The sequence below is a fragment of the Myxine glutinosa genome, unplaced genomic scaffold (assembly GCF_964187855.1).
Source record: "Myxine glutinosa unplaced genomic scaffold, kmMyxGlut1.1 SCAFFOLD_2012, whole genome shotgun sequence".
Lineage (NCBI taxonomy): Eukaryota > Metazoa > Chordata > Myxini > Myxiniformes > Myxinidae > Myxine > Myxine glutinosa.
In genome coordinates, this window is record NW_027618107.1 from 16560 (window position 1) to 42466 (window position 25907).

General features: G+C 50.3%; 1 protein-coding gene across 1 annotated transcript in view; it reads left to right on the forward strand.

Annotated features, from left to right (window-relative positions):
- The first annotated feature begins 23421 nt into the window (after window positions 1-23421).
- Window positions 23422-25907, forward strand: part of LOC137427189 (sulfotransferase 2B1-like) — a 28153-nt gene continuing 25667 nt past the window's right edge. The window contains exon 1 of the mRNA XM_068116445.2: window positions 23422-23679. Coding sequence (XP_067972546.2) covers window positions 23508-23679 — 172 coding nt within the window. The 5' untranslated portion in view covers window positions 23422-23507. The remainder of the gene's footprint in view (window positions 23680-25907) is intronic.

Consider the following 25907-nt stretch of genomic DNA (forward strand, 5'->3'; position numbering starts at 1 on the left):
CCAGCCAGGAAGTTCTATCAGAGGGAACCTCCACCCACTTGCGATACAAGATGTTGCCTTTCAATTCCAGGGTCTGCCACTGAGCCCAATACGCCTTTGTTTGCGCCCCGAGGGGGGTGGCCTCTTCCCCCTTTGGTCTTTGCCCCAATTTGACCCAATTGAACACTGGCCCCAGGACAGGATCCTCCTGCTGGGCCGTGCTCCATGCCAAATCTCCAAATTCCTCGTCCGCGGTTAGTGGCAAAATTGGCCCTCTCACCCGGGTTGCCCGGACGACGAGAATCGGGGCAGAATCGCCCAATTGCTCCCTCTCCTCGTGTCTCGCACAAAATTTACAGTTTTCCCCCAGACAAGGACGCCGAGAGAGTGCGTCCGCATTACCATGGGCCTTCCCGGCCCTATGGGCCACATCAAAATCGTACTGCTGCAACTTTTCCAACCACCTTGCAATTTGGCCCTCCGGTTCCTTGAACCGAAGGAGCCATTGCAAGGAGGAATGGTCAGTTCTAACCAAAAATTTCCGCCCGTACAGGTACGGGTGGAAATGGTTCATGGCAGCCAGCATAGCCAATAACTCTTTGCGAGTGACGCAATAATTTCGCTCGGGCCTACTTAAGGCCCGACTATAGTAACCAATCACTCTCTCCACGCCCTCCTGTGTCTGAGACAAAACTGCGCCCAATCCTTCCTGGCTCGCATCCGTGTCCAGGGTAAATGCCCCGTTACTAGTGGGGTAAGCTAGAAGGGGTGCGGATGTTAGACACCCCTTCAATTTTTGGAAGGCCTCGTGGCACTCCCGTGTCCAATTAAATCGCGTCCCCTTCTCCGTAAGCCGGTGGAGGGGACGGGCCAACTCCGCAAATTTCGCCACAAAGCGCCGGTAGTAGGAGCAGAGTCCCAAAAATCCCCGCACCTCCTTGATGGTACGTGGTGCGGGCCACTCTTCTACCGCTTTAATTTTGTCTGGGTCCGTTTTTACCCCCTCGCGGCCGATCACGTGACCTAGATAGGCCACCTCTCTTGCAAACAAAGTGCACTTACTCGGGTTCAGCTTCAACCCTGCCTGTCTGAGGCACCCGAACACCTGGTCCAAATTAGCTACTGCCTGGGGGAACGTTTTGGCATGTACTAGGACGTCATCCAGGTACACCAGGCATGATTGCCATGGCATGCCGCCTAGTACATGTTCCATCAATCTTTCAAAGGTGGCGGGGGCGTTACACAAACCAAACGGCATCACAGTAAACTGATACAGTCCCTTACCTGTGGAAAATGCCGTTTTCTCCTTCCCTGCCCTATCCATCTCCACCTGCCAATACCCACTCTTGAGGTCCAAAGTTGAGAACCAATTTGAGCCCGCAACGGCATCGAGGGTGTCATCAATCCTTGGCAGGGGATATGAGTCCTTGAGTGTCACGTTGTTTAGCTGGCGATAGTCCACGCAGAACCGCGTGGTCCCATCCTTCTTTTTGACCAGCACAACAGGTGACATCCAAGGACTTCCCGAGGGCTCGATCACACCTGCGTCGAGCATTTTTTCAACCTGCTCGTCAGCTTCCGCCCTCTTGCTCCAAGGGAGCCGTCGGGCGGCCTGACGAATAGGCTGGACCTCACCGGTGTGGATCTGATGTTTCACCAGGCCCGTACGTCCAATATCCTCGGTGGACAAGGAGAAGAGGTCCAAATGGGACCCAACCAGTTTGTGTAAGGCCTCCCTCTGGGTACCTCCCAACTCTACACTACTACGATTTACCATCTCGCAAATGGGATCGGGCCAATTCCTAGAACTTATTGAAGGCTCCCCCTGGGGCCGGCTCGGCTGGACGTTCTCGCCCCTCACTGACGCGACTTCTCTAACTGGGGTGCAGCCAGCTACCTTCGTGCCCCTTACTATCGTGCGTGGTTCTGTACTAATGTTAATTACTCGGACGGCCACCACCGGCCCGTCCGTTTTTACAAGGGTACGGCCCACGATTAAACCAGGTATGGATAGCGCTGCCACCGGTTCGACCAGGCCGCAGGATTCCTGCCATGTCGGGCGAGCTGACCATCGGGCCGGCACTATGGCCTCGGCCCCCGGAGGGATGGTCACGGCCTCAGGAGCCTCCAGCTCCACCCTCTCGGCCGTGCTCACCCCCTCCAATGGTAGCTCTTCCACTCCCCATCGCAGGATCCCCCGACTCAAGTCGATTTTACAACCGCTGGCAGTCAACAAATCCAACCCTATTAAGCATGGGTCGCACACCTCCGCCACCCAAACCTCTATCTCTTGCTTTACCGATCCCAACTTGAGGGTCACAAAACCACGCCCTATGATCGGAGCCGCTGCCCCGGTAGCCAACTGCAAACTATGATTTTCCAGACGCTGGATTTTACCCCAGCCGTCTGCACTCGAATTAAGGACCACGGGGCTGATGATCGTGGCGCTGGCTCCCGTGTCCACCACGGCGTCTACCCCCACGCCGGCAATTTTGCACCGAATTGTCAAACTACCCGTCCCAATTCGGCCACAATGAATGACCTGTCGCGTCAACGAGGGCTTCTCCCCATCCCCTACTGCCGAACACCGCCCTGCATGCCCGGCACGTTCTAGTTTCCCGGGCCCTGGCGGGGGGGTGTCTGAGGTCGGCTAGGCCGATCGATACGGGGCGGAGTTGAGGGCATCGGTTGGCGGGAAACGTCCCGGCGCGGAGCTCGACACTCCCATGCACAGTGACCCATCCGAGCACAATTATAGCACCTCACCTGGTAAGGTGCTTGCCTCCGGTATTCCAAATTCCCCCCCCTGTATGTCCGAATTGGGGTACTCTGTCGGGGACTACCGGGTGCCACCGCTGGGGCCGTCTGCCATGGTCCAGGTCCCGCCAGGCGCCGATCCACTAACCTCCGGACCATGCTCTCCAGGTCAGGGCCCTCGTCGGGGGCGGGCCCCCTTGGGGGCCCGCCCCCCATCACGGGCCCCATCTGACGCACCGCCACTGCGTGGCGCTCGCCTCCCCGGGCCAGGGGCCTCGCTGCTTCCCAACGGGCTGCAGCGTCGGCCGCCTGACTCATGGTTTGCGGGCGCCACATGGCGAGCTGTTGCCGGAGCTCCAGATCCGGAAGGGCCTGAATAAAGTGATCCAGCGCCAGGCTTTCCTGGGAACTCGCTGCCATGTCCGCGTGTGCAATCCCGACCGCGCGGCGAATATCGTGAGCAAGTTCCCCGATGGTCTCCTGGGGCTTGCGTTTTCGCTGCGCAAGTTGGGCTTTAACAAGCTCACTTTGCTGTTCAATGCCGAACCGATTAATTAATGCCGCACGGAGAGCTGGCAGGGTGAGAGCACCCGGTGGTAAAGCCGTCAGCACCTCCGCCGCCGCACCGCGCAGTGCCCCCACCAGGTGTACTCCACCTTCGTCCGGATTCCAACCGTTGCCTTTACACACGTACTCAAACTGCGCCAGGTACGCCCTCAAATCACTCTTGCCGTCATACGGCGCGAGTGGGACCTTGTGGGCGCCCGAAGGTCGGACCCCGCGCGTCACTCCTTGCGGGATCAACGCGGGACCAACCCGTTCGGGCTCCCACAGTACGTTATTCCCGGGGGGCTCCCGCGCGTCCCCCGTCCCTCCAAACACTACCCCTCCTGGTGTCGATGCCTGGGTCGCCCCTCCGCAACCCGCTACCCACGCCATACCCCCACATCCTTGCTCACCAGCACCCCCCTCACTCCCCATAGCCAAACCTCCTTGCACACCTCCCCTGTCAATCCACTCCGGACCAGTCATACATCTTACCATTGGTCCCTCACGAACACCCGGGTCTACACCACCCCCCAAGCCGACTGACTCTCCCCTCACATCATATACATTGCCACTCACCTCCGTACCTCGTCGTCGCACCTCCTCTGCCACCTGCAAACTTTTTATTTGGTTAGTGAGCACCTCATCATGATTTGAACACAGACTTTGTACATATTCCATGACTTCCTCCTTTATCTCCCTCTTCGTTTCCCTCCGTCTCTTCTTAATTTCACTCACCCCCTCTTCCACCTCCTCTAATTTTTCCTTTACCTCCTTCATCTCCCTGTGCGCCCCCTCTATCTCTTCCTCTAACGCCACTTTAACCGTTTCTATGTGCGTCCTCACCTCTCGGTCCTTCGTCTCTATTACTTCTGTCACCTCTTCCAACTTCTTCGTCAACCCCTCATGCACCATCTGACATTCCTTCTGTGTCGCTATTAATTCATTTTTTATGTCCTTTTGTGTCGCTTTTAACCCCCCGATTATTGCAGTGTTCTTTTCCACTTGGTCCGCTAGTTCCCTTTGTCCGACTGTCAGCTGTTCTACTCCCTTCGTCAGATCCTCTATGCCTCCCTGTAACCTAGCCGTATTATTCCTCACTTCTTTCTCCATACGCTTCTCACCTCGCTTTACCTCCTCGCGTAGCCCCGAAACCTCCTCACCCACACCTCGTCGTATCTCCTCCTTCATCTCCTCCCTTTCTTTTGTAGATGCCACCCTCATCTGTCCCAATTCATCCCTCTCAGCATCCAATTTGGTTTCTACCCCGATTTTTACCTCCTCTATCTGCTCTCCCATCTGTTTAATTTCTCGGGCGGATTGCTCCCCTATCTCCCGCAATTTGTCCTCCATCCTATTTTCTAACCCCATTAACCCATTTTTTACCCCCTCTAACTGATTCTCCTGGGCAGCCATTCTATTTTCCACCCCCGTTAACCCATTCTTTACCTCTTTTATCCCGTTGTCTAACCCCTCAAAATTATTGTCTAACTTCTCACCGGTACCCCTCGCTTCGTCCCTCATTGCCCCCATTTGGCCCTCTAATCGCTCACTATCAGCCCTCATTCCCACAATTTGGTTTCCCAACCGCTCACCCATTTCTCTTCGCTCTCGGGTGGACTTATCATTTTGGGCATCCATTTTTGCCATCATTTGAATCATAAAGACTCGCATGTACTCTGGCATCTCTGGCTCGGCTGCCGCGACCACGGGCGCAGCGCAATTTGGTGCCGCTACACCCACGTGCGCGAGGACGCCATCTTGTGCGTCTGATACTCCCTCAACCGCCTCCTCATTGCTCCCCTCCATCTGATCCTGGGTTACTCCTAAACCCTCTATCTCTCCCACCGGCATCCCGTCGCCTTGACCAGCCATGGCGCGATTTCAAAGTTCAGGTTTTGTAAAACAAAACAAATTTCGGCCGCTCCAAATTTTGACCAAATTTTTTTTTATTTTTTTTAGATGTTTTAAATATTTGGTTCGGGCCCCGAATCCCACTCCCAGACACCAATTGTTACAGATCGCGGTTTAGATGTTATGATGACCGAGCGGTGGTGTATTACCGCGACCTAACAGGATCCCCGACTCACCCGATTCCACCCAAACGTTGGCCGGATCGCACCGCAGCTAGTCAATAGGGAAAAGACAAAGGCGACACGGATGTGAAGAAGAAGAAGAAGACAAAAAGGTTGGAAATACTACTAAATTTATTTACTATTTACACACATAAGCAAAAAGAAAGCAGTCACGTTTATTTACAAGCACATAAGACGCAGGTGACACAGTGAAAATACTAGCTTACCTACAGTCTTAATTAACCCAGGACAGAACAAACAAAAGACAGACTCACGCGGGGAATGACAGGAATGGCAGGAGGTGGATGGCTGGAGGTGAACGCTTGGTGGAGCCAACGCGGAGCTTGGTGGAGCTTTGGTGGAGGTGAACGCTTGGTGGAGCCAACGCGGAGCTTGGTGGAGCTTTGGTGGAGGTGAACGCTTGGTGGAGCCAACGCGGAGCTTGGTGGAGCCTTGGTGGAGGTGAACGCTTGGTGGAGCCAACGCGGAGCTTGGGGGGTTGGTGTGACGGGTTCTCTCTCCTTCCCTCACAAGCTTCAGGACTCTTTCTCTCTCTTTCTTAGTCCCACCCAGTCCAACAACTTCCTCTCTTGCTTAGTCCAACTCAAGGCCTTCCTGTCTTCTGATCTCCTCCCTCCTCGACTCCTCACCGCAACCAACGCAACCACTGACCGCCACCACCGACTCCTCACCACAACCAACTGACCACCGACTCCACTGACTGACTCTTCACGACTCTCTCTTGACGACCAACTCTTTGTGACCAACTCACTTGCTTCCTGCGTGCGCGCCTTTATAACGCCTCCGGCGATTAAGCCGCCGGCCTTTTGGACACGCCCATCGGGGTGCTCACCTCGGCCCTGGTTGGTCGCGCGACCCTCGGGCTCCGCCCTTGATGACGACGGGCGGGCACGCCCCTCTTCCCCTCTATGACGAGGTGGAGACACGCCTTTCTTCCCCGACTCGAGCCCATGGTCAATGGTGGTTTTGGAGGGGATGTAATATGGGCAATCGAGGCTCGGCAATGACGAAGGGGGATGTGAAGGAAATGGGGATTTTGGGGATGGGAATGAAAGGGGATCTATTCTCTTTCACTGGTGCAATGGAGTACTTCAATTAATGGGAGACACAGCCTTACCCTAAAACACAGAATAAGAGATAACTATCAACAGGGGTATTCTATTATTTGGCTGATGTGTATGCTTGTGGACTAATTATGGGATGCCCTTTCACCTTTACACAGCTCCGGAGGTAGGGGGGGCAGAATAAACAATAATAATAATAGTACAGCACACAATCAAAAAATATACAGTCCTCATCTCCGCAACAATATATTAATAAACAAACATATATATATATATATATATATATATATATATATATATATATATATATATATATATATATATATACATACATATATATATATACATATATATATACGTATATATATATATATATATATATATATATATACAGACTTGGCATTTAATATGGAAAAAATTTTTTCCTTGACTTGGGCTTACTTTCTTAACTCAGTATATCAATCTGGTGAGTTTCTTTTACACTTTGGTGATTTATTTGTTAAAAGAACCATGTCACTGATTGTCTTTCACAGCAAGAAGTCAATAACAGGATAATATCACAGGTGGCGTGACAAAATGTAAGGACAGGTACATTTGACGATTGGCTTCACAATCGGGTATATTAGGGTTGTTGCGTTCTCTATTAGTGGAAAACAACTGCTGCACGTCTCCAAAAGTTATTGCCGCTTCCTCTGGAGATGGTCCGTCAACTCGACAATGCTGTTTGTCATGGAGTGGTGGCTTTACGAAATTACGGCATGAAACAGCGTGCTATTGCTCGGCAGTATGGCATCACTCAAGGTCAGGTGTCAAAGATCCTGAAACGAAATGCTCAGAGGGGTGTCCCTTCTCCAATACCGAGGCCAGGACGTCCCCGCAGAACCACAAGGAGGGATGATCGCCAGCTGCACCGGTTAGTCCACAATGGCCGTACCAAGTCAGCTAATCGGCTTAGGGCTGAGTGGCAGCAATTGACAAATGTGCCTGTATCCAGAAGGCTAGTCAACCAACGACTGGTTCAAGCAGGCTATCGTGCCAGGCGTCCCCTGAGAAAGCCACGCCTGACCAGACAACACCGCCAGCGCCGATTGCAGTGGGCCAGAGAGCACCGTCAATGGCAGCCAGGACACTGGAATCACGTGATCTTCAGTGACGAGTCTAGATTTCTGGTCTATCGTCAAGATGGCCGCGTCCGAGTGCGCAGACAAGTGCATGAAGCCTACAACAAAGATTGTATAGTGCCAAGAGTCCAAGCTGGAGGCGGTGGGGTGACCGTTTGGGCTGCTTTTCATGCAGGGGGCAAAACTGACCTGGTTGTTCTGAATGGAATCCTGAACCAGTTCAGGTACAGGGCCATTCTGGAAGAAACATTGCTTCCATTTGCTCGTGCAGCCTTTCGAGGAAACTTTGTCTTCCAAGATGACAATGCACGGCCTCATCGTGCTCACATGATCCAACACTTTCTTGCTGACCGTCGTGTAGAGCATATGGATTGGCCTGCCATTTCCCCGGATATGAATCCGAAAGAGAACTTGTGGGCAGAATTAACGCATCAAATCGACCACTTGGACCAGCAGCCGACCTCTGTGCGTGAATTGCAGCAGGCTATTGTCACTGCATGGCAAGCGATTCCTGTCCAAACCTTGGAAAATCTCGTGAAGAGCATGCCTCAACGTATACGTGCTCTCCTGAATGCTCGTGGTATGGTTACCGTGGTAATGGGGGTTACACGAAGTACTGAACTGTAATTTTACTGTCCGTAATCCCTGTCGTAATTTAACTTTTGTTTTTGTTAAAAAAATATTTGGCTAATGTGCAAAATAAAGAGATACTTCTGTAAAACGTACAGAAGTTTAACACAGTACTGTCCATGAATTGAATTCGATATCAGTTTACATCACTTTCAAGGATCAATTTATTTGTTTCGAAATGTCAAATGTGGTTTTTGTTTCTTTTAAAGGTCACATTAACAAAATCTAGAATAATTTCAACATAATTCCAATGAACTTTTGGTTCTAAGACATCTTGAAAAGTAAGTTCACCCCCACAAAAAAATATTCCATATTAAATGCCAAGTCTGTATGTATATATATATATATATATATATATATATATATATATATTATATATATATATATATATATATATATATATATATATATGTATATATATATATATATATACATATATAAATATATATATATTTATATTGTTACAGATCTGGGGGATGGCACTCCCCTTACCGAGGGGGGTTTAATCCCCTCGTCTTTTTAAGCTGGCCGTCCGACCGGTCCTGGGGGTATGACGTCACGCCGGGTCAGCACTGAATAGGGTAGTAGGCCGATTCGTCCTATGACCTAAGTACCAGTGCCTGCCGGTACGCAAGGAAATACTCCCGCCCGAGCCGCAGCGTAATTGCTGGTTTGCGCCGAGCGAAGCGAGCCGTGACGCGGGCCGTTAATGGAAGACTAAACCTGATTATAAGCGGTTCTGCCAAAAATCGTGCCACAGATATTCAATAGGGAAAACACGAAGACGATCGGACGAGAATGAAAACCAAAGAATATGGAGGAACAGGTATTTATTAACTAACTATACAAACCAAAGGGGAAGAGAAGAAACGAAAGTAATTTACAGAAGAAGTAGACACAGTGCAAATCATTAAACAAGCTTAATTACGGAATCCCAGACAACACAGACAGCACAAACTCACGTACACAAATGGGAATTGCCGGCAGGAAATGGCGGGAGGGATGAGGTCCAGGCAGACGATAGGGAAGGAAGGTCCGGGCAAAAATGCGTTGCAGAGAGGTCCGCTCCAGGTTCAATGGCGAAAACCCGGTCGGCTGCGCGGTTTATGTTGCCGCTCTCTTGGCGATCCTAGCGCACCGACTCTTGCACCCCAACGATGCTCGTGTTCACAAAGCTGCTCGGTGCTCCTCTCTCATGAACCTCCTCCCGTGTCTTCTCCCTTCTCACTCAGCCCCCGTGGGGGCCTCGCGCCAAGGGTTTTATATCCACGCCTTGGAACCCTCTCGAACCTACCAGACGTTTCTTGCCACGCCCTTGGAACCCTCTCGAACTCTCTAGATGTTTCTTGCCACGCCCTATCAAGCCATGCCCACCGAGCCCTGGTTGGTCGTTTAGGGCTCTCTGGCTCCACCTTTGATGACGAGGTGGCGCCACGCCCGTGCTCTGGCGGCTCCTCCCTCTTCTTCTCCGATCCTGGCCTCGTGGGTATTGGAGTTTTGGCGGTGTAATGCCAACGAAACAGCCCAACTGTCACTGGCACTTGGCAGAGGTGATTGGGGATCTGAAAGGGGAACTATCTTATTTGATTGATGCAACGTAGAGTCAACTATTGGAAACACAGCCTTACCTGGAACACAGAATAATGATATAACTATAGAGAGGTCCTAAAGTGTCCTACGTGTTGTACATGGACTAACTAAGGTGCAATCTTTAATTAACAGCCAATTAAGGGGAAATGTACACAGGGGTCATTTATAAGGGAACTTACTACTAAATTTACATGTGACGGTTCTAAAAACCGTAACACAGCACCCTCATTCCTCACGGCACGTCTCGGGCCGAAAAAACTTTAACTTAATGTGACACGCAGGTGTAATACCCCTCTACTATTAACCTTGCCCTTGAGTGCAACAGTTTAAAAACACAATTAAGTATGTCCCACCTCCTACGTTGCATCCTGCCTAACAGATTCGCACCCACAATTAACCGAATTGCAGAATTAATTCGCAAACTATACATTGACGGTGGGGAGCATTATTTACAAGACACTATTTGTATTTACATTGCAACCCAGGACCTGTCATCTGTTTTGGGAAACAAAACGAACCCTGTGGGAGGGAGGAAAAACATGCACTGCATCGATACACCACCTCTACATGCCTGGGGATGCAGAATTGATATTACAATGCATCCCCGAGCATGCAAGCACCAAAGCACCAATAAGCACCATCAAGCACCATCCAGTGCTACATTGCACACAATCAATAAAACAAACTGATGGTCTTGTTTCTTGTCAGCTCCTGCTCTGCTGGCCGATGTTTCCTTGAGATGTTGTTCTTTCTTCTGGCTTGCTGCCTATTTGCACATAATAAAGAAAAAAGGCACACAACGCGTCCGTTTTTTTTTTATGATGGCCCGCAGGGGCCAACGATGGTGGTCCACCTGCATGGCTTGGTGCCACCTCACTGAGGTCCGCAAGCGAAGATTTCTGGCCGCAATGGCCGGTCCCAGCAGAGGGGTCATGCCCCAAAATGTGGGGTCCATCAGTGGTGCTCGGCCACAGTACCGTGGTCCATAAGTGCGGTGCTTGGCCGCAAGACATGCGGTCCATAAGTGTGGTGCTTGGCCGCAAGACATGCGGTCCATAAAGTGGTGCATCGATCCAGGCAACTGGCAGCGGGAATGCGGGCGCACAGATGCGGCTCCCGCATGCTCTCCCTCAGTGCCCAGAGAGCACGGTCCATGGGTGGGGAGGAAGACAAAGCAGAGTCAGCGAGGGCAAGGGCGCGAGGGTACACATCAACACAAGGCAATGCAGGGGTGAGGTGCGCCTGGAGATCGAGCGGAGAAAGCTCGTCCCTATCGTACGTCACCTCCGTCCCCAACCCCCCCCCCCCCCCCCCCCCCCCCGTCCCGTCACCTACTCTATATTCTCGTCTTCCCCATATCTCCCTAATCCAAATTCGTACCAATCCCAATGAAACCAAATTTGCCATCACCCAATTCATCATCAATCCCTCTTAAGGAGGAAGAGATGGAACAACCAGCACAATGTCTCACCCACGTCATGATGCGTCTCACATTCCCAAAAACCTTTGCACAAAAATAAACAAACCATGGTGTGGAGTTCCGTTATCACCTCAGGTGAGTGGATGTAGATGGTGCGAGGAGATTTCAATCCCAACTATCCTCTAAATGACTTTAACACTTTTACTCTACCCGGGGTCTTTCCCTGCAAAACCATTGGCCATCTTACTCTATGCGGTTCTAAAAACCAAACTCCCATTGACCAAACTGTGGTGCTCATCAATTTGGGGTCTCACTCCCCCGATTCAACTCCCTGTGCCTTTGCACAATTTCAGGACTGGGTCGTGTGGCTCCCCTAGCAGGTCTACTCACCTGCACACCTCCGCCACTGCAGTTGCCTCCGAGCTTACCTGCTCCTTTACCCTAACATATCTAACTGGGGAAGGCCCTCCCTGGCACTTACCCCCTCGGTGCCCTCTCTGGCACTGGGCTACCCGGGTCCGTCCTCTGGATCCTCGGGCCCCACTCACAACTCTACCGGCTCACAGAGCCCACCTGTGGCCTCACCTGGCCGACATCCTCACAGTGGCAGAGTGCCCATTTAACCACACGCACTAACAGGCCACACGCCCACCCATTTCCACGTCACTAATGCACCCATCCAAACACCATTCTACCACACGCACCACAGATGCCAATATCCACCACAATTTACCTATACCCTCTACCTAACTCTTAAACTACCCTCCCCGGGTATTCGTGGTAGGGGTCCATCTTCCCCATCCACTCCCTTCGCACCAACCACTCCACTCCACGTTTTCCACACTACTCACTCCACACCATCTATTCCATACTCCATTCCATACTAGCTATGTCACACAACCATTCTCCATACACCTGTTCACCTGCACACCTGTGCTCACACACACCTGGTGGCTCTTGCACCCTCCTTTCCTCCCAGGCTTCTTCATTCACTACAATGCCATTCACCCACACTCACAATACTCTGCTCAATACTCTTCCTACGCACACACACAGCATCATCTGATCTAACTACTCCCTTCTAAAACTCGCGCTTCCCAGTCGCCCCTTATATTATTGCGCTCCGTCGTCGTTATCATCCAACTAATCTACCTACGTCCCCTACTACAGGTACATGTTGCTACTTAACCCTACAGTTACCTATTGTCATTTCTCTAGATCCCTAATCCATTATCCAAACCCTCCCTCGGCGAACTTACACTGCCAAACCCCATAATCTATAGCTCATGTGCCCGGGTGGATGAGAGGGATGGTGGATTTACCATCCCTCAACATCGGGCATCTCCCATTATCAATCTTGCCCATCCAATTTTTCTGCCAAATTTGCCAATCATTACTGCCAATCATTTTTACCCATCAAATTTGCCAATCATTACTGCCAATCCTATCCACTATTCCCAATTTCGAATCAAAACACTATTATCATCACAGTCCATTAAACTTGAGCCTCTCGGTGCGTCGTTACATCATTTACACAGCTCGGCTTTGCAAAGCCGAGCAATGAATTCGGGTGGTTCATCTACCGCGGTTGGATCCGTCCGGCACTCGGTTCAGGGTAGGAGGTTTACTCGGCCCGAGATTCCAAGGCCCACCTCGGCGCAGAGCCTTTCGGTCTCCCGCCCGATGGCCCAATCTCGCCCGGCCGGAACGCCGCAACCACAAGGGGGCGCAGTCCCGACCCTTCCTACCTTCCCTAGCACCGGGCTGCCCGCCCCGCTTAGCAGAGCGCGGACGCGACCGTGCAGGGCGAGGCCCGGCCCGGATCGTGCACGACGCTCCCAAGAGAAGCGACGCTCCACCGATCCCCGCCGGCTCTCGCAATACCCACAGCCCGGCACGGACCGAGGGCTCGCATCGGCTAAACGTCGGTCTAACCGCTACTCCGTTTAACGTCGATGCTTCACTTGCATGCTCACACAACACGTTCTGTTCCTTATTCACACATCCAGGTGTCTCCATACACTTTGTTATTGCACTTTCTCTTACACACCACCCAGGTACACTCGTTCCGCTCTCAGACTTCGTTACACACGTGACCACCGCACACCTTGGCACACACTCGTCATTCGCACACTTCATCAACACACCTCCTTGCGCCCACTCCTCGGTCACATCCTCTGTGACAACCATGGGTGTGCACTCTTTTGCACACCCAATCACACGCTTCAATGTGCCCGCCCGCACCCGCGCCACCACCAACTCACTCTCTGTGTCACTCTCACCACCACACTGCCGCGCATTCACTCTCACTCTTGGCAGCGCACTCACTCCTCGGCACACACTTTTTCCTCACACACACCTCCGTTCCACACCTTTCTTCCCCCATTACGTCCTCTGTAACACTCACCACAGGTGTGCACTCCTCTGCACACCCAACCATCACTGCGCACCCTTGCTCACAAATACCTTCCGCACTCCCCATGGTCGGACATCCTCGCACACATCCTCTTTCCACACACTCTGCACTAGTCGCACACCTCACCAGTGGCAAGCTCACTGAATCTCCCCTCACACCATATACATTCCCGAGCATATCGCCACTCACCTCGGCACCTCTTCTCTTTCGCTCCTCCTCTGCCACCTGCAAACTCTTTATTTGGTCAGTAAGCACATCATCACGCTGTGAGCACAGACCTTGCACCAATTCCATCACCTCCTCCTTTATCTCCTTCTTAGTCTCCCTCCGTCTCTTCTTAATTTCACTTACCCCCTCTTCCACTTCCTCTAATTTTTGTCTCACCTTCTTTATTTCCCGGTGCGCCCCTTCAATTTCTCCCTCTAAGGCCACCTTGGTCGTTTCTATGTGCGTCCTGCCTTCCCGTTCTTTTGTCTCCATTGTCTCTACCACCTCTTCGAACCTCTTCGTCAGTCCCTCATGTACCGTCTGACATTCCTTCTTCGTCGCTATTAACTCCTTCTTTATTTCCTTCTGCGTCGCCTTCAACCCCCCTATTACCGCCGTGTTCTTTTCCACCTGCTCCCCTAACTCCTTTTGTCCCACTGTCAGCTGCTCTACTCCCCGCGTCAGGTCTTCTATGCCCCCCTGTAACCTAGCCGTACTGTTCCTCATCTCTTTCTCCATGCGCTCCTCACCTCTTTCTCCATGCGCTCCTCACCCCGCTTTACCTCCTCGCGTACCCCCGCGACCTCTTCGCTCACCCCGCGCCTTATATCCTCCCCCATCTCTCCTATTTCCTTTGTAGATGCCACCCTCATCTGCTCCAAATCCCCCTTGTGGGTGTCCAATTTGGTTTCTAACCCGATTTTTACCTCATCTATCTGATTCCCCATCTGTTTAATTTCCCGGGCGGATTGCTCCCCTATTTCCCTCTATTTGCTTTCCATATTGTTTTCTAACCCCTCTAACCCATTCTTCACCCTTTCCATTTGGTTCTCCTGGGTGGCCATCCTATTTTCCAACCCCGTTAACCCATCCTTCATTTCCCCGATTTGGTTACCCACGTCCTCCAGTTGGCCCCCCAATTTACCTTCTAGCCCTTCCAACCTGTTGTCTAACCCCTCAAATTTATTGTCTAACCCCTCAAACTTATTGTCTAACCCCTCAAACTTATTGTCTAACCCCTCAAATTTGTTGCCTAAACCCTCAAATTTGGCTTCGAGCCCCCCAATTTGATTTCCCAATCGCTCCCCCATTCTGTTTTCTAATCCTCCAATTTGGTTTCCCATTTTCTCACTCATTTTCTCCATTTTTGCATCGTCGGGTCAGGAATAATCTGAAGTCAAACCCGATTGGCACAGCGGCCCCAGCTGCCACCGTGGCCTCGGCCTCTGCGGCGCCGCCATTTTGCGCCACTCTAACCTCGTGCGTGAGGCCGCCATCTTGTGCGCCTGAAATCCCCTCTACCGCATTCGTATTGCTCTCCTCCTCCAATTCCTCCCTGGGGTCCTGGGTTACCTCCAACTCCTCTTCTTCTACCCCCACCGGCATCCGACCGCCTTGATCATCCATGGCACGATTTAATTTGGAATATTATAATAAAATTTCGGCCGCTCCAAATTTTGACCAAATTTTTAAAGATGTTTCAAAAATTTGGTTCGGGTCCAAATCCCACTCCGGGGGACGACACTCCCCTTACCGAGGGGGGTTTAATCCTCTCGTCTTTTTAAGCTGGCTGTCCGACCGGTCCTGGGGGTATGACGTCACGCCCGGTCAGCGCTGAATAGGGTAGTAGGCCGATTCGTCCTATGACCTAAGTACCAGCGCCTGCCGGTACGCAAGGAAATACTCCCGCCCGAGCCGCAGCGTAATTGATGGTTTGCGCCGAGCGAAGCGAGCCATGACGCGGGCCGTTAACGGAAGACTAAACCCGATTATAAGCGTTTCTGCAAAAATCGTGCCACAGATATTCAATAGGGAAAACACGAAGACGATCGGACGAGAATGAAAACCAAAGAATAAGGAGGAACAGGTATTTATTAACTAACTATACAAACCAAAGGGGAAGAGTAGAAACTAAAGTAATTTACAAAAGAAGTAGACACAGTGCAAATCCTTAAACAAGCTTCATTATGGAACCCCAGACAACACAGACAGCACAAACTCACGTACACAAATGGGAATTGCCGGCAGGAAATGGCGGGAGGGATGAGGTTCAGGCAGACGATAGGGCAGGAAGGTCCGGGCAAAAATGCGTAGCAGAGAGGTCCGCTCCAGGTTCAGTGGCGAAAACCCGGTCGGCTGCGCGGTTTATGTTGCCGCTGTCTTGGCGATCCTAGCGCACCGACTCTTGCACCCCAACGATGCTCGTGTTCACAAAGCTGCTCTGTGTTCCTCTCTCATGAACCTCCTCCCGCGTCTTCTCCCTTCTCACTCATCCCCCGTGTGGGCCTCGCGCCAAGGGTTTTATATCCATGCCTTGGAACCCTCTCGAACCTACCAGACGTTTCTTGCCACACCCTTGGAACCCTCTCGAACTCTCTAGATGTTTCTTGCCACGCCCTATCAAGCCATGCCCACCGAGCCCTGGTTGGTCGTTAAAGGCTCTCTGGCTCCACCTTTGATGATGAGGTGGCGCCACGCCCATGCTCTGGCCGCTCCTCCCTCTTCTTCTCTGATCCTGGCCTCGTGGGCATTGGAGTTTTGGCGGTGTAATGCCAACGAAACAGCCCAACTGTCACTGCCACTTGGCAGAGGCGATTGGGGATCTGAAAGGGAAACTATCTTATTTTATTGATGCAACGTAGAGTCAACTATTGGAAACACAGCCTTACCTGGAACACAGAATAATGATATAACTATAGAGAGGTCCTAAAGTGTCCTACGTGTTGTACATGGACTAACTAAGGTGCACTCTTTAATTAACAGCCAATTAAGGGGAAATGTACACAGGGGTCATTTATAAGGGAATTTACTACTAAATTTACATGTGAAGGTTCTAAAAACCATAACAATATAAAGGTTTTTAAAATAAAAAATAAAAAAACTAATTTTTTTTGTTGGAGTATATAAAATGAATGAACAACAAGACAGAATATTTCAATATATATTTAACGCAATTAAACGTTTGGTTGAGAAAATTCTAATATGTATACATCTATCTATAATTCCAGTAATCTCTGTGTGTATGTGTGTGTGTATGTGTGTGTGTGTGTCTGTGTGTCTGTGACCGCTGTTTCTCGACAACCACGGGTCCGATCTAATTGAAACTTGCCAGATATATTGCTGGGGACCTGAGGATGTGCCTTTTCAAGGTTTCATATTAATCGGAGAAGTAGTTACCGAGCTATGGCGATTTATTTACCAAACTAATCACAGAACAGGTAGCGGGGTACGCCAGCCAATCACAGAACACGTTGTTGCGTAGGCGTGGCCGATGTGAGAGCGCGTGCGCCGTTACGGATAGTAATTCGAGGCGTAGCGGGCGCCATTTGGAGGAGCTGGGAGGACTCAGCGTGATAGAGTGAGCCTGAGTGAGTATATCAAGACAAGAACAAGATCTAGAAGGAGGTATGTACGGTGCGATTCATATAATATATTGTTTAGTTATCGTCGATGAGGAATTTGGGGTCGGAATGGGTGATCGGCCTGGGTGACTGGGTCTCGACTAGATGCTGGGCCGCACCAAGGATCGGGCACCCACGTACGGGCACGTCCTAGTAATTATAATAGAGATAACACACAGACTGAATGATTAAACGCTAAATCTTTTCAAACCTATATAAAATGGATGATTTTTTACCCGTTTGGGAAATTAATATAAAATTTCATAAGCAAGAATCTCCCTGATTCATTAAGATGTCTAATAGTTGGTTCAAGCGGATGTGGGAAAACCTGTTTGCTTTTAAAGATGCTCCTCACTCCAAACTTTTTAGATTATGAAAATTTAATAATTTTCACAAAGTCAAGTTTTCAGCCAGAGTATCAACTACTATCACAAGGGCTTAATGCGGGCCTTCAAAAAGAAGATATTGTCGTGCGAATCCCTCAAGGTTAACACCAGGGACCGCGGAAGACCGAACGGCTTTAATGGAGGTGACGACCAAATACGGATTTTGCTGTCAACCGCGGGCGGAAGAAGTGAAGAGGAAGAGGCGGAAATGCGTATCTGTAATGAACTCAACCGAACATCCAGGTTAAAATGTACAAAAATAAAGATTTATTTGACGGAACCCAAAACAATGAAATGCGACGATGAATAAATAATGATCCTAAATTGGGATCCCACACACCGACTTCCAAATACGAGACAGGAGAAAATGAATTAACAAAAGAACACGTTCGTCGTGGGTTTGTGTAATGTGGTGCGAGCTTATCTGTCCGTCGTCCAACGCGGCCCCATCTGGCTCCAAGCTCCGGTGCGAGGGAACCCTCCGTCCGCCTCGCTCACACGCTTCGCCAGGCCCCGCGCGGCCCGCACCGCTCCAAGCTCCGTGTCGATCGCACACGAGGCCCCAGCACCACTCCAAACTCTGAAAGCACCGAGAAGGACTGCTCCAAGCACCATGCAGATGGTGAACCAACGACCACCAGGACCTCTCAAGACGAAGAGCCAAGAGCCAAGGATGAACAACGACAAGCGAAGGATCAGCACGACTCAACATCAAGAGCGAAACGTCAGCACGAAGAAGAGAAGTGCAGAGACAAGAGACTAAAGTGCAGCACCGTCAGCGTGCCCTTTTGTAGCCTGGCATATGACGTCAGTCCTGGCGCGCTACCAACCAGAGCCTCATAGCTTCTCGCCGTCTGCCGAACCTTCTCGCGCCTTCCCTCCAATGAAAAACCTCCTTCTCAGTCGTGGTTTTGCGCCTTCAGCGCTGATTGGCTGGAGGTTCGCGCCTTCCGCGCCAACCAATCACACGTTCCCTGTGGCATGGTTACAGCTCATCTCACGCGATGTTGCGAGGCCAGCTGGTGGTGCGGCTGGCGGCGGACATCCGGCGGTGCCCCAATCTGGCTTCCTGCCGGTCTTCTTCCAAGGGCATTGTAAGGGAAGGGCAATTATTTAATGTTGCACTAAAGGGCCTATCTAAGTGTTTATATGGGTATGCATTGCCAGGAGGGACAAAGGAATGATTACCAGGTCTGACACACAGGGGTCTCATCTTAATCCCTACAACTGTTTAACACACAAACATGCTTGTATGTTCACAGGTACACACTTACCCCCAACAAACTGCCTAAAAAACACAGAACTTATTACAGGGTACATTCCCTATCACGACAGTCGAAGCATGTTACCTATACAGATCTACCTGGCTCGAGATATTCCTTTACCCCCCGACATAACAATATAATCGGTTTATTTAAACTTCAACACAAACTAAATGAGTACAAGATTAAAGATATCATACAACTATTTTGTGATAATCGACAAAAAGTTAAAAAGAAATCAAAACCCACATCACCTACAACCATAACTTGTATTCTCAGTGATAATACGGATGATATACCTCTTTACCCCAAGATTTAGATGAAACAAAGAAGAACCTCGTTACCTTTGACGATTGTGTTGGTGAGAGAAATCAAATGGTTATGGACAGCTGCTATACAAGGGGGCGACATTATTTTTGTAATTGTATTTATCTCAGTCAATCATACTTTCAACTCCCTCGTCGCTCAATGAGAAATAATGCTAATACTTTCTTTTTATTCAAACTAAATTCAATAGATATAAAAAAAATTTGGAGAGATAATTGTTCTACATTATGTAGTAAAAAGAAATTTGAGGGGCATATGAAGCATATGGTTGAAAAATAGAAATATATTGTTGTTAAAAAAGATGATATAATAACCAATAATTTTTTTGTATAAATAAAATGAACGCTGAAGAACGAGCAAGAAAATTTAAATAGCTGGAAATGCCAGTTGCCCACGAGCTGAGACTGCCATTTGCCCATTAACTGAAACTGCCGGTTTCCTGCCAGCTGAAACTGCCGTTTGCCTGCTCGCTGAAGCTGCCAGTTGCCCTATAGCTGGAAATGCCGGTTGCCCACTAGCTGAAATTGCCGGATGCCCACTAGCTGAAATTGTAGGTTACCCACAAGCTGAACTGCTGGTTGCCCGCGAACTGAAACTGCCAGTTGCCCGCTAGCTGAAATTTCCAGTTAGGTTGCCCGCTAGCTGAAACTGCCGGTTGCCTGCCAGCTGAAACTGCCGTTTGCCCTATAGCTGAAACTGCCAGTTGCCCATGAGCTGAAACTGCCGTTTTCCCATAAGCTGAAACTGCCGGTTGCCTGCTAGCTGAAACTCCCGTTTGCCCACTCGCTGAAACTCCCGTTTGCCCGCTCGCTGAAACTGCCATTTGCCCACTCACTGAAACTGCCGTTTGCATGCCAGCTGAAACTCCCGGTTGCCCATTAGCTGAAACTGCCATTTGCCCATTAGCTGAAACTGCTGTTTGCCCATTAGCGGAAACTGCCGGCTAAACTGCTAGCTGAAATTGCCGTTTGCCTGCTCGCTGAAACTGCCAGTTGCCCTACAACTGGAAATGCCGGTTGCCCACTGGCTGAAATTGCCAGTTGTCCACGAGCTGAAATTGCGGGTTACCCACAAGCTGAAACTGCTGGTTGCCCGCTAGCTGAAACTGCCAGTTGCCCGCTAGCTGAAATTGCGAATTAAGGTTGCACACAAGCTGAAACTGCCGGTTGCCTGCCAGCTGAAACTGCCGTTTTCCCATTAGCTGAAACTGCCAGGTGCCTGCTAGCTGAAACTCCCGTTTGCCCATTAGCCGAAACTGCCGTTTGCCCGCTCGCTGAAACTGCCGTTTGCCCATTAGCTGAAACTGCCGGTTGCCCGCTCGCTGAAACTGCCGTTTGCTCATTAGCTGAAACTGCCGGTTGCCCGCTCGCTGAAAGTGCCATTTGCCCATTAGCTGAAACTGCTGGTTGCCTGCTAGCTGAAACTGCCGTTTGCCCGCTCGCTGAAAGTGCCATTTGCCCATTAGATGAAACTGCTGGTTGCCTGCTAGCTGAAACTGCTGGTTGCCTGCTAGCTAAAACTGCCGTTTGCCCGCTAGCTGAAACTGCCAGTTTGGTTGGCCACTAGCTGAACTGCCGGTTGCCTGCAAGCTGAAATTGCCGGTTGCCCACCAGCTGAAAATGCCGGTTGCCTGCAAGCTGAAATGCCAGTTGCCCACTAGCTGAAACTGCTGGTTGCCTGCAGCCTGTTTCCCACCAGCTGAAACTGCCGGTTCACCACGAGCTGAAATTGGCGGTTGCCCACCAGCTGAAACTGCGGGTTACCCACAAGCTGAAACTGCCGGTTGCGCGCTGGCTGAAATTGCTGGTTTGGTTGCCCGCTAGCTGAAACTGTCGGTTGCCCGCTTGCTGATATTGCCGGTTACCCACTAGCTGAAACTGCCGGTTGCCTGCAAGCTGAAATTGCCGGTTGCTCACGAGCTGAAACTGCCGGTTGCCCGCTTGCTGAAACTGCCGGTTACCCACTAGCTGAAACTGCCGGTTGCTCACGAGCTGAAACTGCCGGTTGCCCAAGAGCTGAAACTGCCGGTTGCCCGCTAGCTGAAACTGCCAGTTGCCCATTAGCTGAAACTGCCGGTTGCCCGCTAGCTAAAACTGCCAGTTGCCCACAAGCTGAAACTGGCGGTTGCCCGCTAGCTAAAACTGCCGGTTGCCCGCTAGCTGAAACTGCCAGTTGCCCATTAGCTGAAACTGCCGGTTGCCCGCTAGCTAAAACTGCCAGTTGCCCACAAGCTGAAACTGCCGGTTACCCACTAGCTGAAACTGCCGGTTGCTCACGAGCTGAAACTGCCGGTTGCCCAAGAGCTGAAACTGCCGGTTGCCCGCTAGCTGAAACTGACAGTTGCCCATTAGCTGAAACTGCCGGTTGCCCGCTAGCTAAAACTGCCAGTTGCCCACAAGCTGAGAGCTGCCAAGGGCTGAAATCTATCTGGCTGTCCGTGCACCACGCTCAATGACTTCAATGCTCAATGACTCAAACGTACAGGTTATCGGTGTTCGTGACTTGAATTAACAAGAATGCCATACCCGGAGCAGGCCGAACACAATGATCTCTGGTCCGCATGGAAGCGGTAACCGAAACTGACCCATGATGCGGCCATGTCATTGTCGGTGTTGCCATCTCGTGGGGAGCCGGGAAGACAAGCTTACATTGCCTTGACCACAACAAAGTAACGAGTTAAATGCACCACAGCTACCAATGTGTTTGTGTGACGAATGTGTGTCACGATAAATGATGTTTTTCGGAAGAGACTTTCAATTATAATATTATATATTTCATTTTCCATGGACGCTCCACAAACCCCCTGGATCAAGGTAAATTTTCCATGGACCCCAGGTTAACGACCCCAGATTTAAATAGTTGCAAGTTTGGACTTCATGTGCGTGTGAGTTGGACATCTGTGGATTAAATGAGCCACGGGTCTTGTGACAATCATGAAGTTCCTTGTGTAACTGCATTGAGCAGGTAAAGATGGAGCATTAAAGGAATGAGAACTGGATAAAGGTGCAAAATAAAGATCTTGTTCGACATGAGCAAAGTAATAGTGGGGCGGCTTAGCCCAAATATTCAAAAGAATTGTGCATTTTGTGATACAAGCACCAAATTTGGCACAAATGTACATTAATATGTTGCGAACATTTTCAGATATTGGGCCACTTGAAATTCCGTAATTTTTTTTTTCAAATTTTTTCAAATTTCGTAATTTCAAATTTTTCGGGTGACACCGTCACAATTTCGGTCTTCGAGGCCGGCCGATAGGCAAAGTGTGACCGGAAGGGACGAGGTTCTCCTGACCACGTGGCCCTCGATCTGGGAAGCGAGAGGCGTTCCATTAGTGGACGCGCCCCTCACGCCCGACTTTTGGGCGGCCCCGGCAGGCCGTTTGTTTTGACGTTCCGTGACAGGCCCCGCACCCCCACCTACGGGCGGACCGGAAGCTTGTGCTGAGTACATCATACCTGAACAACTCAGTGAGGCAGAACACAGCAGTGCACACCAGGGTGACCCCTTCAGTGCATAAACCAATTAACCTGTCCACTGCAGGGCATATAGAAATGAAGTTATTTTCTGCATATAATAATAATATAAGTTCAGTTCTATATAACAATTTCTGTTATCACCACTACCACTACAACTACCACTACTACAAGCTTTGTCTGGAATTTTGTGGACTAACAGACAAACAGACATACAGACAAGCTGGGATCAAAACATTACCTCCTTCCACCATTGAGTGTAGAGGTAAACATCATGGAAATTATATCATGCCCTAGATTTAATTCATGCTTACCCGTGTATTTGCTTCACTGGTTCACAAGGTCTTTTGCATACATGTAATTCAGACTCTCGTCTTCATTGCTGACCACACAATGTTCGCAACATATTAATGTACATTTGTGCCAAATTTGGTGCTTGTATCACAAAATGCACAATTCTTTTGAATATTTGGGCTAAGCCGCCCCACTATATCGGCCGGCCTCGAAGACCGAAATTGTGACGGTGTCACCCGAAAAATTTGAAATTACGAAATTTGAAAAAATTTGAAAAACAAAATTACGGAATTTCAAGTGGCCCAATATCTGAAAATGTTCGCAACATATTAATGTACATTTGTGCCAAATTTGGTGCTCGTATCACAAAATGCACAACAGGTTTGCTATGCTGCTACACTATAAACCAACCACGAGATGGAGTCTTTTTATTTACCTTTCTTGAAGGTGTGTATGGAAAAACACTAGAAAGAGGTACATTCTGTCAGTGCGGCAAGTCAACCTTTGCCCTCACGCCCTGGGCACACCCTCCATCATGTCGGTGTTGGACAGGTTCAATCTCTATGTCGGTGATAATCTTCCTTCTCTCTCACCTTTCCGTGGAATTTACCTGATACCTGGGTTATACAATGAGGAAACTCTCAAGGACCTTGAGCACTTTGACGTTCTGGACGATGATTTGTTCATCATCACCTATCCCAAGTCTGGTAAGCACAGGTGCAGTTGGTGCTTTTCGCACGCTTGTCATGTCCATTTCGTGTGGAAGTTCGAGTGCTCTTTTTTAAACCATTTGCCTGAATAACTTTTAAAAACAAAAGTTCGTTTTGTGACATCAGCACACCATTATTGGCTGGAAGGAGACACTGTTACAAGAAAGCTATGATCTAAGCCTTGAGTTGAAGAAGAGGAGAGAGGGGCAAGGTGAGCGTGAGGGACGAGGTGAGCGTGAGGGACGAGGTGAGCGTGAGGAGCGAGGTGAGGGACGAGGTGAGCATGAGGGGCGAGGTGAGCGTGAGGGGCGAGGTGAGCGTGAAGGGTGAGGTGAGCGTGAGGAGCGAGGTGAGCGTGAGGAGCGAGGTGAGCGTGAGGGGCGAGGTGAGCGTGAGGGCGAGGTGAGTGTGAAGGGTGAGGTGAGCGTGAGGAGCGAGGTGAGCGTGAGGGGCGAGGTGAGCGTGATGGGCGAGGTGAGCGTGAGGGGCGAGGTGAGCGTGTGCGGCGAGGTGAGCGTGAGGGGTGAGGTGAGCGTGAGGGGCGAGGTGAGCGTGATGGGCGAGGTGAGCGTGAGGGGCGAGGTGAGCGTGTGCGGCGAGGTGAGCGTGAGGGGTGAGGTGAGCGTGAGGGGCGAGGTGAGCGTGATGGGCGAGGTGAGCGTGAGGGGCGAGGTGAGCGTGTGCGGCGAGGTGAGCGTGAGGGGTGAGGTGAGCATGAGGGGTGAGGTGAGCGTGAGGGGCGAGGTGAGCGTGTGGGGCGAGGTGAGTGTGAAGGGTGAGGTGAGCGTGAGGGGCGAGGTGAGCGTGAGGGGCGAGGTGAGCGTGAGGGGCGAGGTGAGCGTGAGGGGTGAGGTGAGCGTGAAGGGTGAGGTGAGCGTGAGGGGCGAGGTGAGCGTGAGCGGCGAGGTGAGCGTGTGGGGCGAGGTGAGCGTGAGGGGTGAGGTGAGCGGCGAGGTGAGCAAGAGGAACGAGGTGAGCGTGAAGTGCGAGGTGAGTGTCAAGTACAGACCTACCGGGAGTTGCAGCATTTTCAGTTTCTGAAAACCTAAAAATAATGAAAATGAGGAAATTCCATTTCATCCACTGAGAAGTAAACCGGGATATCCCACATCGTAAACCGGGATATTGATAAATTGATCGTCTGTTTGCCGTGTCGCGAGCAAGGCCTTTGCCGCGTCGCGAACGATTTGAAATCGAAGTTAAGTGATTGTTCCCATTTGTATTTTCGTTAAAACTGTATTTATTTATGGTGTTGTACGTATATTGTGTCCCGACGAAGATTTTTCAGTGCAAATCTTTCATACCTGTATTGAAAATCGTGTTAATTCGTGTCGTGTCTTGAGGCCTTGTACAGTGTACACTGTACAACCTTGAGGCTTTGTTTTTCTCTCAGCGGTCCGTCGTTTATGATCCAATAACTTTCGTTCTCTGTATTCCCAGTCTTTTCACCCATAGCCTACTTCCTTGTGTAAATCTCAACTCAAAAAAAAAAAACCAAAAAAAAAAACCATTTCCTTCTCTGTTCTCATTCGTTTATTCATTCTTATTCGTTCGTTCGTTCTTCGACCACGTGTTTCTCCCCCATTTCCCCAGATAGTTTTCACTGTTATTAACCTTCAATGTTTACACTTTCCCCTCAAGTTATGTATTCCGTCATATTTTATAACACCTTTTTCTTCTTCTTCTTTAAAAGGCTGCTTTCGACTTGCTCACCAAATCAATTCATCCCCAAAAAAATATCCATCTCCTATAGTGCATTTTTTCTACATTCCCTAAACTCTCCTGCACTCCATCCTCCATCCAGCGTCCTTAAACGTATTTTTAACTCGAAGGTCACAAGAAACTCATTTTGCAATAAATGTTCGTTTCCCATAAATCGTACACTTTCTAAAATCCAATCTCACCCCTCCCCTCCAAATCTTCCCCATAACCCCTCCCCTCCAAATCTTCCCCATAACCCCTCCCCTCCAAATCTTCCCCATCACCCCTCCCCTCCAAATCTTCCCCATCACCCATCCCTTTCAAATCTCCCCCCTTGCCCCCTCCCTCCTAAACTACCCCCTCACCCCTCCCCGCCAAGACGCCCCCTCGTCCCTCCCCTCCTAGACTCCTGCCTCACCCCTCCCCTCCAAATCTCCCCCATATCCCATCCCTTTCAAATCCCTCCCCTTGTCCCTTCCCTCCCAAACTCCCCCCTCACCCCTCCCCTTCAAATCTCCCCACCC